The 12,730-nt window shown below is 42.6% G+C and overlaps 1 protein-coding gene across 1 annotated transcript in view; it reads left to right on the top strand.

The window, feature by feature from the left end:
- Positions 1 to 12,730, top strand: part of CUBN (cubilin) — a gene marked incomplete at its 5' end in the record, with an annotated part of 135,617 nt that overhangs the window by 99,536 nt on the left and 23,351 nt on the right. Inside the window, 11 exons of the mRNA XM_081163387.1 lie at positions 40 to 249; positions 1,508 to 1,648; positions 1,961 to 2,142; positions 3,638 to 3,809; positions 5,335 to 5,541; positions 6,917 to 7,066; positions 7,493 to 7,614; positions 8,361 to 8,586; positions 9,586 to 9,773; positions 11,124 to 11,283; positions 12,521 to 12,670. Coding sequence (XP_081019513.1) covers positions 40 to 249; positions 1,508 to 1,648; positions 1,961 to 2,142; positions 3,638 to 3,809; positions 5,335 to 5,541; positions 6,917 to 7,066; positions 7,493 to 7,614; positions 8,361 to 8,586; positions 9,586 to 9,773; positions 11,124 to 11,283; positions 12,521 to 12,670 — 1,908 coding nt within the window. The remainder of the gene's footprint in view (positions 1 to 39; positions 250 to 1,507; positions 1,649 to 1,960; positions 2,143 to 3,637; positions 3,810 to 5,334; positions 5,542 to 6,916; positions 7,067 to 7,492; positions 7,615 to 8,360; positions 8,587 to 9,585; positions 9,774 to 11,123; positions 11,284 to 12,520; positions 12,671 to 12,730) is intronic.

Below are 12,730 nucleotides of genomic sequence, written 5' to 3'. Positions count from 1 at the left end.
ACGTATGACCATTTCAGTGATCAGACTCTTTCTTTGCAGCTGTTTGTGGTGGAACACTGACGGGACAAAACGGAGTCATTGAAAGTGTCGGATTCCCTGATCTCCACTATCCAGACAATTTGCTGTGTGAATGGTTTCTCCGCGGACCTGTGGGTCATTTTCTCACCATTCGCTTTGAAGCACTAGATATCCAGAACTCATCTGAGTGTGGATATGACTACCTGGAAATTCGAGAACAGTATGCGTCAGGTCTGTGAAACTCTTGTCGTTACTCTTTCTTCCTTGCATGTGAGGGGAACTAACAGTCTGATATGATTTTCTGCTGCAGTCATTACAATTATGAGTAGGGCATGGCTGTCCTTGTGTGCAGGCAACTGGGGCAGAACTTTGGAATCCTCTCTGTGCTATCCCTCACCCCAACCCATCCCAGAACCTATCAGTCACTACTAAGGCTGATCAAATCTGTCAATTTCGGTGTTTCTAAATTTCTGGCTTTTTCAGTCTTATGTTTGGCCCTCTGTATTTTCACTTCAGTTATTTGTTTGTTTGTTAGCTTAAAAAGTCCTAATAAGAAATGGCATTAGCAGTAGTAGCAGCAGTAGTAGTATACAGTGGTACCTCGGGTTACATACGCTTCAGGTTACATACGCTTCAGGTTACAGACTCCGCTAACCCAGAAATAGTGCTTCAGGTTAAGAACTTTGCTTCAGGATGAGAACAGAAATCATGCTCCGGCGGCACGGCAGAAGCAGGAGGCCCCATTAGCTAAAGTGGTGCTTCAGGTTAAGAACAGGTTAAGTACGGACCTCCGGAATGAATTACTCAACCCGAGGCACCACTGTACTGCCCTTCATCTGAATATCTCAGGGTGGTTCACAGCATAAAAACACAAACTAAAAACACAATAAACCAAAAACAAACCAATAACCACCACCTTCCAGAAACACATATGAAATGACATGAAATGTTAATCAGCCAAAGGCCTGGTTGACGTGGAGTGTTTTTACCTGGCGTCTAAATGAAGGTGCCAGGCAAGCCTCCCTGGGGAGAGCATTTCACAAATGGGGAGCCACTGCAGAGGCTAGAGTGTCTCTATTTTCTGTGGAATGTTAGAGACCTCTGGACCTCTCATGGAAGGAGGCACATGAAGATGGGTCTCAGATGATGGTGGTGAAGGAAAGCATTTTAGTGCAAATTTATCCTAATGAACATATTTTAGTATGCAGTTTTGCCTAATATACACAGAATACAAGCAGAGTGCAAGTAAATATAAATAAATACAGTGACTGGAACACAGGAAGCTGTCTTAAATTGAGTCAGACCACTGGTCTATCCAGCTCTGTACTGTCTAAACTGACTGACAGTGTTTCTCCAACACTTCAGGCAGGGGTCTCTCCCAGTCATGCCTGGAAATGCCAGCGATTGAACCTGAGACCCTCAGATCAGATGCCCACCCTCTTTATTAACTTCTCTTTCTCTTTCTCTCTTCCTCTCTCTAACTACCTAGGGGATTTATTAGGTAAATACTGTGGTGCTAGTATACCCAGTGCATTGGACACCGCCAGCAACTTGGCTTACATCAAGTTTGCCACTGATGGATCCATCAACGCTCCAGGCTTCAGACTACATTTTTCTGCTAGTGTTGAAGGTGAGCTGCAAACAGTGTGGTTTCCATTTCATATGTTGCCTTTTGACTATTGCTTATTGCATGCCATTGGGTTTGTCTTCTAGTCCAGCTGCTATTGGCAGATCTTTTTTCAAGTTGAAGATACAGTGTAAAATATTCTGATTTTAGTTTCTGCCTTAATTATGAATCAAGACGAAATATGGTAAACAAGGCAACCATTGCAGACACCTGAGTGTTTCCTTTTGTTTGACCTTTCCTCAGAATCACTATACATTTTCTCTTGCTCTCCCAGAAAACATCAGTTCAGACTGCCTATTATTTGTGTCGTTCCAGAGTGCGGAGGTGATCTCCGCGGCACTGTTGGGACATTTACATCCCCCAACTATCCAAATTCTGCCCTGCACAAATTAAAATGTGAATGGAGAATCATGGTGCCATTGGGACGCCGGGTCACTCTTACCATTCATGACATGGCTTTTGGACTCTACCAGAACTGTAGCTCGAATTATGTGGCTGTAAGTGTGGGGTTATTTGTACTACTGTGGAATATGGAAATGGCATAGCAAAGTTAAATTGACTACAAAAACAGGACAATGGGAATTAAAACACACCTAGCTTTTTAGGAATGACTAGTGGTGGCTGGTTCTCATTGGGACTGATAGGGCAGAGGGCAGGAAGATCAACATTAGGTGGCGCTAGATCCAATGACAGGCAAAGGCAACTGTTTTTGTCCCCATCTTCCTCCTCCCTGCTGAGTTCTGTAAAGCACAGCACAGAGAGAGGCCAACTAGCTGGCAGTGCTGCCCCCTGATTGGCTGTAAATAGGAAAGCAGGAAGGTGGGGGCTGACTGAGGACAGGCTGAGGTTGATGTGGCAATGCCCCCTTTATCCAAATAGACCAATTTCCAGTGCAAATAATACAGATGCATTTAAAACACAGGGAAGCTGGGCTTACCAAACCTAATCCACTCCCTGATATCCCTAATACCTCCATGGCAGGAATTCCTTGCTTTGCAACAGGTTGCTATGATCAGTGTTGCTATGACTAGCATGCTTGCCCACTGGTGCATTGTCTAAGTCCCACATCATACAAAGGTTTGGGCACAAGGAAGGCAGCTAGGCAGGCAGCAGCAGCAGCAGCAGAAGAAGAAGAGGTGGAATATCTGGTCCTGAGTGCAACCTCCTCCTCCCTGTGATGTCTTGACTGCAATAATTTGGCAATCTTGACTGAAGAGCTTGGAAAGGGACTCTGTGGCAATGCACATGTCTTGTATATACAAAGTCCCCAGTTCAGACCTGAGCATCTCCAGGTGGACCTGGGAAAGATCCCTGTCTCCTAAAAGCCTCTGCCACTCCTTGTCAAGACAATACTGAGCCGGATGGACCAATAGGCTGAGTCGGTGTACGGCAGCTTCTGACCTTCACGTTTCAAAGACATTTGTTCAAGAATTTCAATCGGGGGTTGAGGCATGTTGATGGCCATGCTACACTTAGAAGAAAGCCTTTTCTAAAGGTATTGTCAGGGAACTGCCATCAGCTCAGGGGTGAGAGGGGAAAGACCGGATGGATTACAGAGAGCCCCCAGAGATCGTGGGAAGCAGCACCTCCTCAGCGGAGGAGAGTAGCCACGCCTTTAGTGGAAAGGAGATGCCGGGCTCGGGGGAGGCGAGGCGGTGCCACGACACCTTGCCTGGGCAAAGCAGGAAGGAGAGAGGTCCTCCGTTACCCACGCCTTCCTTGCGCAGTAGGCTTCCGAGCAGAGAGGGGAGGCGCAGACTTGTCGTCAAGAAATTACTCTGCTGGGGAAGGTTTAAGGACCGCCCTCTCTCAGATTCTGCCAGTGAATGAGCAAGACATGGAATAGAGGCGCTCTGCATTCCAAAGGTTTTTATCACCGATAAGAAAGCTTAAAAACAGACTATTGAAGCATATTGCCTGATTGCTCTCGAGCAACCAACCTATACCTCTTACAGGTATGCTTGTTAATGTTATTCTCTATTTGGCAAGTAGGTTCACAATGGCTTCGGTGAAAACGCACCTCGACTCTCCACGCTGTGTGGTTTGGTGGCTCCAGGGACTCAGGTGAAATCCTCTGGAAACAAGATAACCGTCGTTATGGTCAAAAGTCACAATGGTTTTGAGGCAAGCTTCAGAATTACATATGCTTCTAATGAAGAAGCAGGTAATAGAACATGGGGGGGGGGGTTGTTTTGTATTTGCAACTTAACACTGACAAAAAGAATTAATATAAAGTCTGTTTAGCAGCTTTCTTATAACATGGTATTTCTCTTTAAACTGACTTATATGAAGTTCCAGTATTACAGTTCTCTGCTTGCATCTCTAACATGCAAGTAGGAGAACTGGAGGTGAGGAGTAAAGGAAAGATTCTGATAATTTTTGACCTGCCCAATGAGTTGTCTAATCAGGGCCTGCCCTATTGTTAGAAAAAGTGAAGTGGCCACCTTGGATCCTTGATTTTGAATGTCATGAAAAATGGCAAATTCTAGTTATTTAACTTATTATTACAACATTTTTATTCTCAAGGACAGGTACTGATGGGATTTTCTGCCTCAGATACCGAAATAACACAACTAGCCTTGGATATTATGCACTTTGCAGTGAAGATTCATTTGCTTTTCAGCCTCAAGCAGTGAAATGTCTTGGATCAGCCCTATCTCTAATACTGTGGTAGCCAATGCAACTTCTGTGACATGTTGCCAGACTACAATTCCCATCAGTGTTGACCTCTGACCTTACAGGTTGGTGCTGATGGGGGTTGGATCCAGCAACATCAGAAGGGCACCACATTGGCTACCTGCCACTACTTCTGCCAAGCCACTACTTCTGTGACATAGACTTTAATCTGACGGCTTCAACAGCAAGCTGTTTCGCCTCTGCTTCATTTATCCAGTCTTTAAAGGGCAGAGTAGGGCAAAATAATGTCAGAACTTGCCGTGCCTCTCTGGTATGTTTGGGCAAAGGAATGATCAACTCTTCAGAGCATTTTAGAAGAAGAGATTTTACCATGTTATTTTTTTCCAAATGTGTTGCCTGCTTTGAGAGTTATGGAATAATAGCAGTACCAAGAATATCGGCCTGGTAATCAGTGGTAGACTAGTACGAATATTGGAACGCAGGTGGCGCTGTGGCTTAAACCACAGAGCCTAGGACTTGCCGATCAGAAGGCCAGCAGTTCAAATCCCCTGATGGGGTGAGCTCCCGTTGCTCGGTCCCAGCTCCTGCCAACCTAGCAGTTCGAAAGCACGTCAAAGTCCAAGTAGATAAATAGGAACCGCTCCGACGGGAAGGTAAATGGCGTTTCCGTGCACTGCTCTGGTTCGCCAGAAGCATCTTAGTCATACTGGCCACATGACCCGGAAGCTGTACACCGGCTCCCTCAGCCAATAAAGCGAGATGAGCGCCGCAACCCCAGAGTGGGTCACGACTGGACCTAATGGTCAGGGGTCCCTTTACCTTTACCTTTAGTACCAATATCAACAGTGGAATGTGGAAGATTATCTTTGGCTAGTCATTGTCTCTTCTCTTAACTCATCTCATATGATTGTTGTGAGAAAAAGTTGGGAAGGACAGAACCATGTACACTACCTTGACCTCCTTGGAAGAAAGGTGGGCTGTGAATGTAATAAATAGGTAAATAATGAAATGTTGCCTTACTGTTCCAAATGGTGTTGTGTTTTTTTTTCCAGTGTGTGGCAGCCATCTGCTCAGTTCAGGTGGTGGGAATCTCACTTCTCCCGGTTATGATGGCACCAGCAATTATGCAAACAACCTGAACTGTGAGTGGGTCGTCCAAAATCCGCAACCATCCATCACAACTCTTTATCTTCTCTTTGGAGATTTCCACTTGGAGCAGCACATCAATTGCCAGAACGACTACTTAGAAATCCGGAGAGGTAAGTTACAGCTGCCTGTAACCAGTAAATAAATAAGAAAGCAATTCTAGTGGGGAGCAGGTGTCAGTTTGCATTTCTTAGTGCAGAAAGTATTGATCTGATGTGTAGAGATCTTTCCTATTCTAATTAATTCAAGAGGGTTCTGAAAGCTTCTCTGTGTGAAACAAGCAGAAGGTTCATGATGTTTGTCCAGCTTCAGAGAAGCTGAGCACAGCTGGCTTAAACAACTACCTGACATTCAGGAGACATCTTAAGGCAGCCCTGTTCAGGGAAGTTTTTAACGTGTGATATTTTATTGTATTTTTGGTTTTTATGGAAGCCGCCCAGAGTGGCTGGGGAGGCCCAGCCAGATGGGCGGGGTACAAATAATAAATTATTATTATTATTATTATTATTATTATTATTATTATTATTATTATTATTATTATTATTATTTTCTTACCTCTTCTGTCAAGGTCATGCTGACTGTACAAGTAAGGTCAGAAGGAGCCTGGTTTTCACTTTCTGTTTCCATCTCTCTTCCTTCTGGTGTGGTGTTCTGTACATCGTATGCCTAGTATTAAGGTTTAGACTTATTATGTTATTGTAAGTTTAAGTCAAGTCTGCTGCAACTGGATTTCTTATGGACAGTGCCAATCCTGAGTATATTGGATTTGTGACCATTATGCTCATTTGCCTTCAGTAGCAGTAAAACTCTGCTGGTCTATTTTTTGGGAATCCTGCAATGTGCTTAAGTTGTTACTCTGCTAACTATACATTGAAATCTACTCTGGATCAATATTGAGTAGAATTTCATGACGGGCAGCAGGAGAATAGTTGTGGTGAATGAACAGTCAAATCCGAAGTTCTACTGGGCTCCTGTCAGCAGGGTGAAAGGTGACTGTGGTGGGATTTTGAGTGTTCCCTGTTGTTATTCCTTTATTCTGCTTTGTTCCTATTTCCTCCCCCCTCAAGGTAAGTGTTGTAGGGATGGAAGTGCATTAGGTCCAGTCATAGCTGTCAACTTTTCTCTTTTCTTGCGAGGAATCTTATTCGAAATAAGGGAATTTCCCTTTAAAAAAGGGAAACGTTGACAGCTATGGGTCCAGTTGCTCCCGAGCTGCCCTTGGAATGCCTCCTTTTACCCTCTCTTATTTTGTATTTCATTTTATTCATCGGACTATAACAAAATATCAGTTTTCCCTAGCCAGAGGGGACCAAATGGTGCAGTTGTGCATACACTTTTAAACTGTGATTAAACCATGGTTGTCAATTAATAATAGGGACATGGGTTCAAGAAGCCAAGGTACTGCAATAACTTTGTGTCTTTGCTTGTTTTGAAGGGAGTCAAGTTTAGCTGACTTTAGATATTTCATAGCACCATGTTTCTATTTAGGGGATTCTGATGGAGAGCTCTTATACCGACTATGTGGCCACAGCCCACCTCAGCACCCACTGCTAATAGCAGCTCCTCAGACCTGGATACAATTTTTGAGCAATGATCAAAATACAGACAAGGGATTCTTCATCCATTATGGATCTCTGGGTAAGTTTCACGTTACTTTTACTGTGTATGGTGATTCTAACAAGTTGTACTGAAGGTGCAAAGCAAACACCTGTTTTCTATTAATAAACCATGAGGTGAACCCAATAGTCTTGCTTAGCCATGGTTTGTTTGGACATCCCATCCCAAATGTTTGTCGCTGTACAAATGCACAAGGCAAGAGCAGCTGGAAAACAAATCAAGGTTTAGGGGAAAGGCACATACCATGTTTGCTCATCTGTGAAATGGCTTGTGGCTTGTTAAAAGATATGGTTAAAACAAGCAATGGCTTCTTGTTATATGTGAATGCAAGCAATGCAGGTGAAGTGTGTTCCCCCCACCCAATGAAACCACCTAGGAACTGGCATGTCTGCATTTTCTATGAGCCAATGAACAGAGCTTCTTCAAATATCTCAAATTTTATTTCAGCCTGTGGTGGTGTGATGGAAGGTGAAAGTGGAATTATCTCAAGCCCTAACTACCCAGCACCTTACAATAGTTCTAGCCATTGCTCCTGGCTCTTGGTAGCACCAGAGGGACATACCATCAATGTGAGTAATGCTTTTCTCATCAGCTTATAATAAAATAAATGGGTGCATTTTTTATCCATAAGAACAAGGTGACTTTTACATGAAGTACTCTAATTGAGAGTATGGGTGTCATCATGCCTCAGACCACCCACTTGACTCCTTCCAAGACCCTCTGACCTTTCTAATATTTGTTGTATATTTTTTAAATGAACTGTTGTTCATTTTTTGCAATGTTTGTCTGCTTTTTTTGTCTGTTTTATTTGTTTGAGGGGAGTGTAGGTGTTTTACCTGTTTTGGGGGGGAGGGGCAGTGCTGAGCATCACCAAATGGGTACATTTTGGTGTGCACAACAATGTGTTTCCAGATGCGTTCACCAAAATCCTGGGTTCCCCTGCACTAAGCTGCATTCATCTCACCAGCAAATACCTGCAGCTCAGTAAATTTCTATATTTTTTTTCATTTGCCTGGGATTAGGAAAACAGGAGGCTGTTAAACACCTTGGAAGCTACAATAAAAGGTTGGTGGGTTGTGTTTGGCTTGGTTCTATTTAGCACTTCCTCCTAAATAAAAAAGAAAGTAAGACAAGTAAGTGAACTGAGCACATTATGATGTCTGTTATGCTGGAGTAAAAATGAGGACAAATAGATTATTTTATCATATTAAGCTATTTGTATTAGAGCTTTTAGCCGACTGAGATAGCTCTGTTTCTGATGCATTTTGCAAATACTATTCTATGTTCACAGCCATCTCTTATTGCTCTCCCACAGCTTACTTTTGTGGACTTTGAAATTGAAAATCACAGGACCTGTAGGTGGGACTCGGTCACCATTCTGAATGGTGGATCTCCGAGTGCTCCTGTCATTGGACAATACTGTGGAACTTCATCACCAGGCACCATTCAGTCAGGCTCCAATCAGTTATTAATAAACTTCAATTCCGACCACTCAGTGCAGGGAGATGGTTTCTATGCAACATGGACTGCAGACTCTTTAGGTAAGCAGGAAACCATTATAAATTCCTTCCTTCTAATGCATAGCATTGACTGTTGTGAAGTAGGACTCCCCACCCCACTCCATCTCTGGATATGGCAGTGGACAGGGAAATGTCTCCATTGCTGGAATGAAGAACAATTTTAATGAAGTTTGATAGAGATAAAATGCATGTATACCATGCAAAAAATAGCTCCATCTTCCACCTGATTGTCTTAGGGCCCATTTTCATGATCTGCCTCAGTTTGGTAAATGCTCCTTAAGCTATTGTTGAGATCTTGGCACAGAGACAGGGAGAGCTGAGTGAAAGCAATTGATACATGCAAACTCTTTGTGAATTGCCTGTTAGTAGACCGCTGCACACAGTCAACAAAGATACAGTGGTACCTCGGGTTACATACACTTCAGGTTACAGACTCCACTAACCCAGAAATAGTACCTCGGGTTAAGAACTTTGCTTCAGGATGAGAACAGAAATCGTGCTCCGGCAGCACGGCGGCAGCAGGAGGCCCCATTAGCTAAAGTGGTGCTTCAGATTAAGAACAGTTTCAGGTTAAGAACGGACCTCTGGAACGAATTAAGTACTTAACCCAAGGTACCACTGTACTCTGATATAGGGACTTATTAATAATACACTTTCCAGAGTGTGCTTCATAAGTCATACATGACTATTTTTGGTTACAAATGGTTGGGAAAGTAGAGAGCTGCCTTGGAACATTGGTTCATCTAATTTTGTATTCCGCATTAAATGGCAGCAGCTCTCCGAGGTTTCAGAAAGTTCCACCTGGAAATGCCAGGGATCAACGCTCAGACTTACTGTATGAAAAGCATGCGCTCTGCCACTGAGTGATGGTCCTACCTCCAACAGTCAGCCGAAGAAGCCACTGCCATCTGACCATGAATCCATACCTTTTCACCAGGAAAAGATTGCGCAGTGTGATCTTCCATCCAGATGCATGCATGCATTTTTGACTCATTCTATAACCCTCTGTCATTTTTGCAGGATGTGGGGGCATCCTTCATTCTGAAAATGGCACCATCCATTCTCCCCACTGGCCCCAGGACTTTCCTAGTAACATTAGGTGCTCGTGGACAATAATTACCCATGAAAGCAAACATTTGGAGATAACCTTCAATGAGAATTTCCAGATTCCAGATAGCTACGGGCAGTGTCAGAGCAGTTATGTGAAGGTAAGTAAATATGTTTTGTCAATATTATGGACTATAGTAAGTATAGTTTACTAGCCAAGCAGTTTTAGGCTGGTGAAGCAGGTCTAAGGATTGAGCTGCAGGTAAGTAGAAGTACTGACTCTGTAAAGCATCCCGCTTCCATGCTGAGGAGGCTTCTGTGGTGAATTTTCCTGTCTTCCCACAGATGTCCCAGTCCAGAGGTGGACAGGCAGGTCCACAACATCCAATGGTGCCTTGGCAGCCCTCCCAGGGTGCTTAGAATTGGTCCCTAAGCAAGGGTCTTTTTGGGAAAACAAGGCCAAGTTGTTCGCATTTTATACAAAAAATAATGACAGAAAAACACCCCAATCTATGCCTGCTTTTACATAAATTGATATACACTCTGTATCAGAAAACCTGTTTCTTTAACGTTGCTTTCATCAAATACCTGAAAATGTTCAGGAATAACAAAATAATAATGTATACTTCCTTGGCTGTTAAAGATCTGCTTCTCTGGAAGACACTTGAAGAGAAGGGGATTTTTGGCATTCCTTAGAGCCTAATGGTTTTCTAAAGAATTTGGCAGATGTTGTGTGTTGTTGTTCCCAGACTGTGCAAAAGCACACAACTCCCACTTGTTCATAAAGGGCAGGCATAATTTATCATCGTGTAGGAAGACATAAGCAGCTGGGTTACTGCTCAAAGAGGGCCAAGATGGCATATATTTATAGAAGCAATGGGAATATACCTTGGCCAATTTAGAGTTCACGTTTCAGCCTACTGAATGGGATAGAGTTTGAAGATGTTAACTGAAATATGCTTTGTGCACAAGAGATCCTTGGTGGGGGGTGCAGAAATCAGAAAGGATTTGCCTACTGTGGCTCTTTGGGTGAAGCATTCAATGTGCCATTAAAGAAAGTGATTTGATGCCTTTCCTTTTGAAAAGGGAAGCTGTTGCAAACACACAAGAGCTGTACTAGGCCTTTGGGAATATGAAGCCAGGTTCTCTTCATATTCCCAAAAGCCTAGTACAGCTCTTGTGTACTGTACCAGCGAGTACACTGAGCTTTGAGACATAACACTGCCATTGAAGAGCTGAAGCGTCTGTAAGATTTCCTCCTAGTTGTTTCCCCCACCACCACAACCATTCACATTTTGAAACCTGGTGCTACAGTCAAGGCCTTGTGACAACTGAGAATGGGTGTTTTTATTATATGCCCATTGTCTTTCTGTATGAATCTAACATCCTACTGTTTTGCTGGCCTGTATGGTGAAACCAGGATTGCCATAAACTGTTTGGAGCTGGTGTAAAATGAAAATCCGCATGAAGCCTTATTTAGATGTTCAAAAAAGAGTAACCCTTTCCCCCAGGTGTTGAGAGGACGTGATAATGAACAGGAAGATGCAGTATTAGCTGTTGGGTGTGGAAATTCAGCTCCCGGACCTATTGTTGCACCAGGAAATATGATGACAGTAGTGTTTCAGTCACAGGACATCCCAGGACGTGGCTTTTCTGCATCTTTTATAAGCAGTAAGTAAATCAATCAATATCAATCAACCTCTTTATTATGGTCAATGGTCAGTATTAGAAAAAAGAAACTTCGTAAAATATATAAAATAAAGTATTTGTATTAGAAAAAAGAAACTTCATAAAATATATAAAATAAATCCAAGCAAAACAAAATAGAGAGCCATAGCGATAAAATTACTAATAACTCTATTGTACTATAAAATGCCAGGCACAGAATAGAAAGCAAAATTACAAATATGCTAAGATAAGTCCTTGGAGAGTTTTATATTCAGCAGTACAATATTTAGCCTTCCTGGAAGGTAGATGCATTCTAAAATGCAGTTAATAATTCTGAATCCGGGAATTGCTGTGATGATCTACATATGAAGCGTCATCTGTATTGGAGGTGTAGCTTAGGTGCTTGCATACTTGGACTGGAAACTGATTAGGATGTAGGCCTCTATATTGTTGGCACTGTTTATTGGGAGGTTAATTCAAACTGTGTCAGTACAGTGGCATCACAAATGCAGAGGATAAGAATACTGTAAAGGACCTCCCTTTCTCCACAGAAGCTCCATATTTGTGGCAGTGTACTGGGATACTAACCAAATCGGATAGGCTTGATACACTGATGCAAACTGATGGCACAGTGGACCCATATCTCAGGGTATGCGTGGGGTGGAGATATAAGTTCAGTTGTAGCTACGCCACATCACTTTGCAAGTGGAGGCTCACAAGAGTAAATCCTCTTTTATAGAAAATATTATTTACACACAGACAACTAAATGTCTCAAGGAGAACAGTTCCGGTTTTGCACACTTTCTCATTTGCTGGTTGTCTATATGCAGGAATTATCTTATTTGACTGTAGAGGAATATACAGACACATGAGACCCCACCTGAAGTTTGAAGGTGGGAACTAGGATCTTAGATGTACTGGAATGAGAAACATGACACAAATGCCTTGGTTCTATTTTTCAAAAAATACTAGCAATAATCGTTAATTGCTTGTAAATCAACTTAACCATTCCTTTGGATGGGTAGAGGATAAATAATAAAGCTAAACTGACATATTTTAATTTTTTGTTTGACTTTAATACCTTTCCAGAGCATGCACTGAGACATTTTGTAGGCTGCAAAAAGTGGAAAGTATTTTACATGTCCTTACCATTTTGATCTTATACCCAGAAATCACATGGAGATAATTGATTTTGAACTTTTTCAATGGCAGCAGACTATGTTTCTTTGTTTACATGCAGGGTGTGGAGCAAACTTCACTGCGCCGTCAGGTCGAATAGCCTCTCCTAACTTTCCCCATCAATACGACAACAACATGAATTGCAATTATATCATAGATGTGGAACCACAGTCCATTGTCATCCTACGTTTCCAAACGTTTGGTTTGCAATGTAAGTGACAGAAATGTTAATCCTTTCACCTTGGTATTTACCAAATTGTGAAAACGTTCC

Source organism: Podarcis bocagei (assembly GCF_964188305.1).
Source record: "Podarcis bocagei genome assembly, chromosome: 12".
Classification (NCBI taxonomy): domain Eukaryota; kingdom Metazoa; phylum Chordata; class Lepidosauria; order Squamata; family Lacertidae; genus Podarcis; species Podarcis bocagei.
This window is presented reverse-complemented; position numbering and strand designations above follow the sequence as displayed.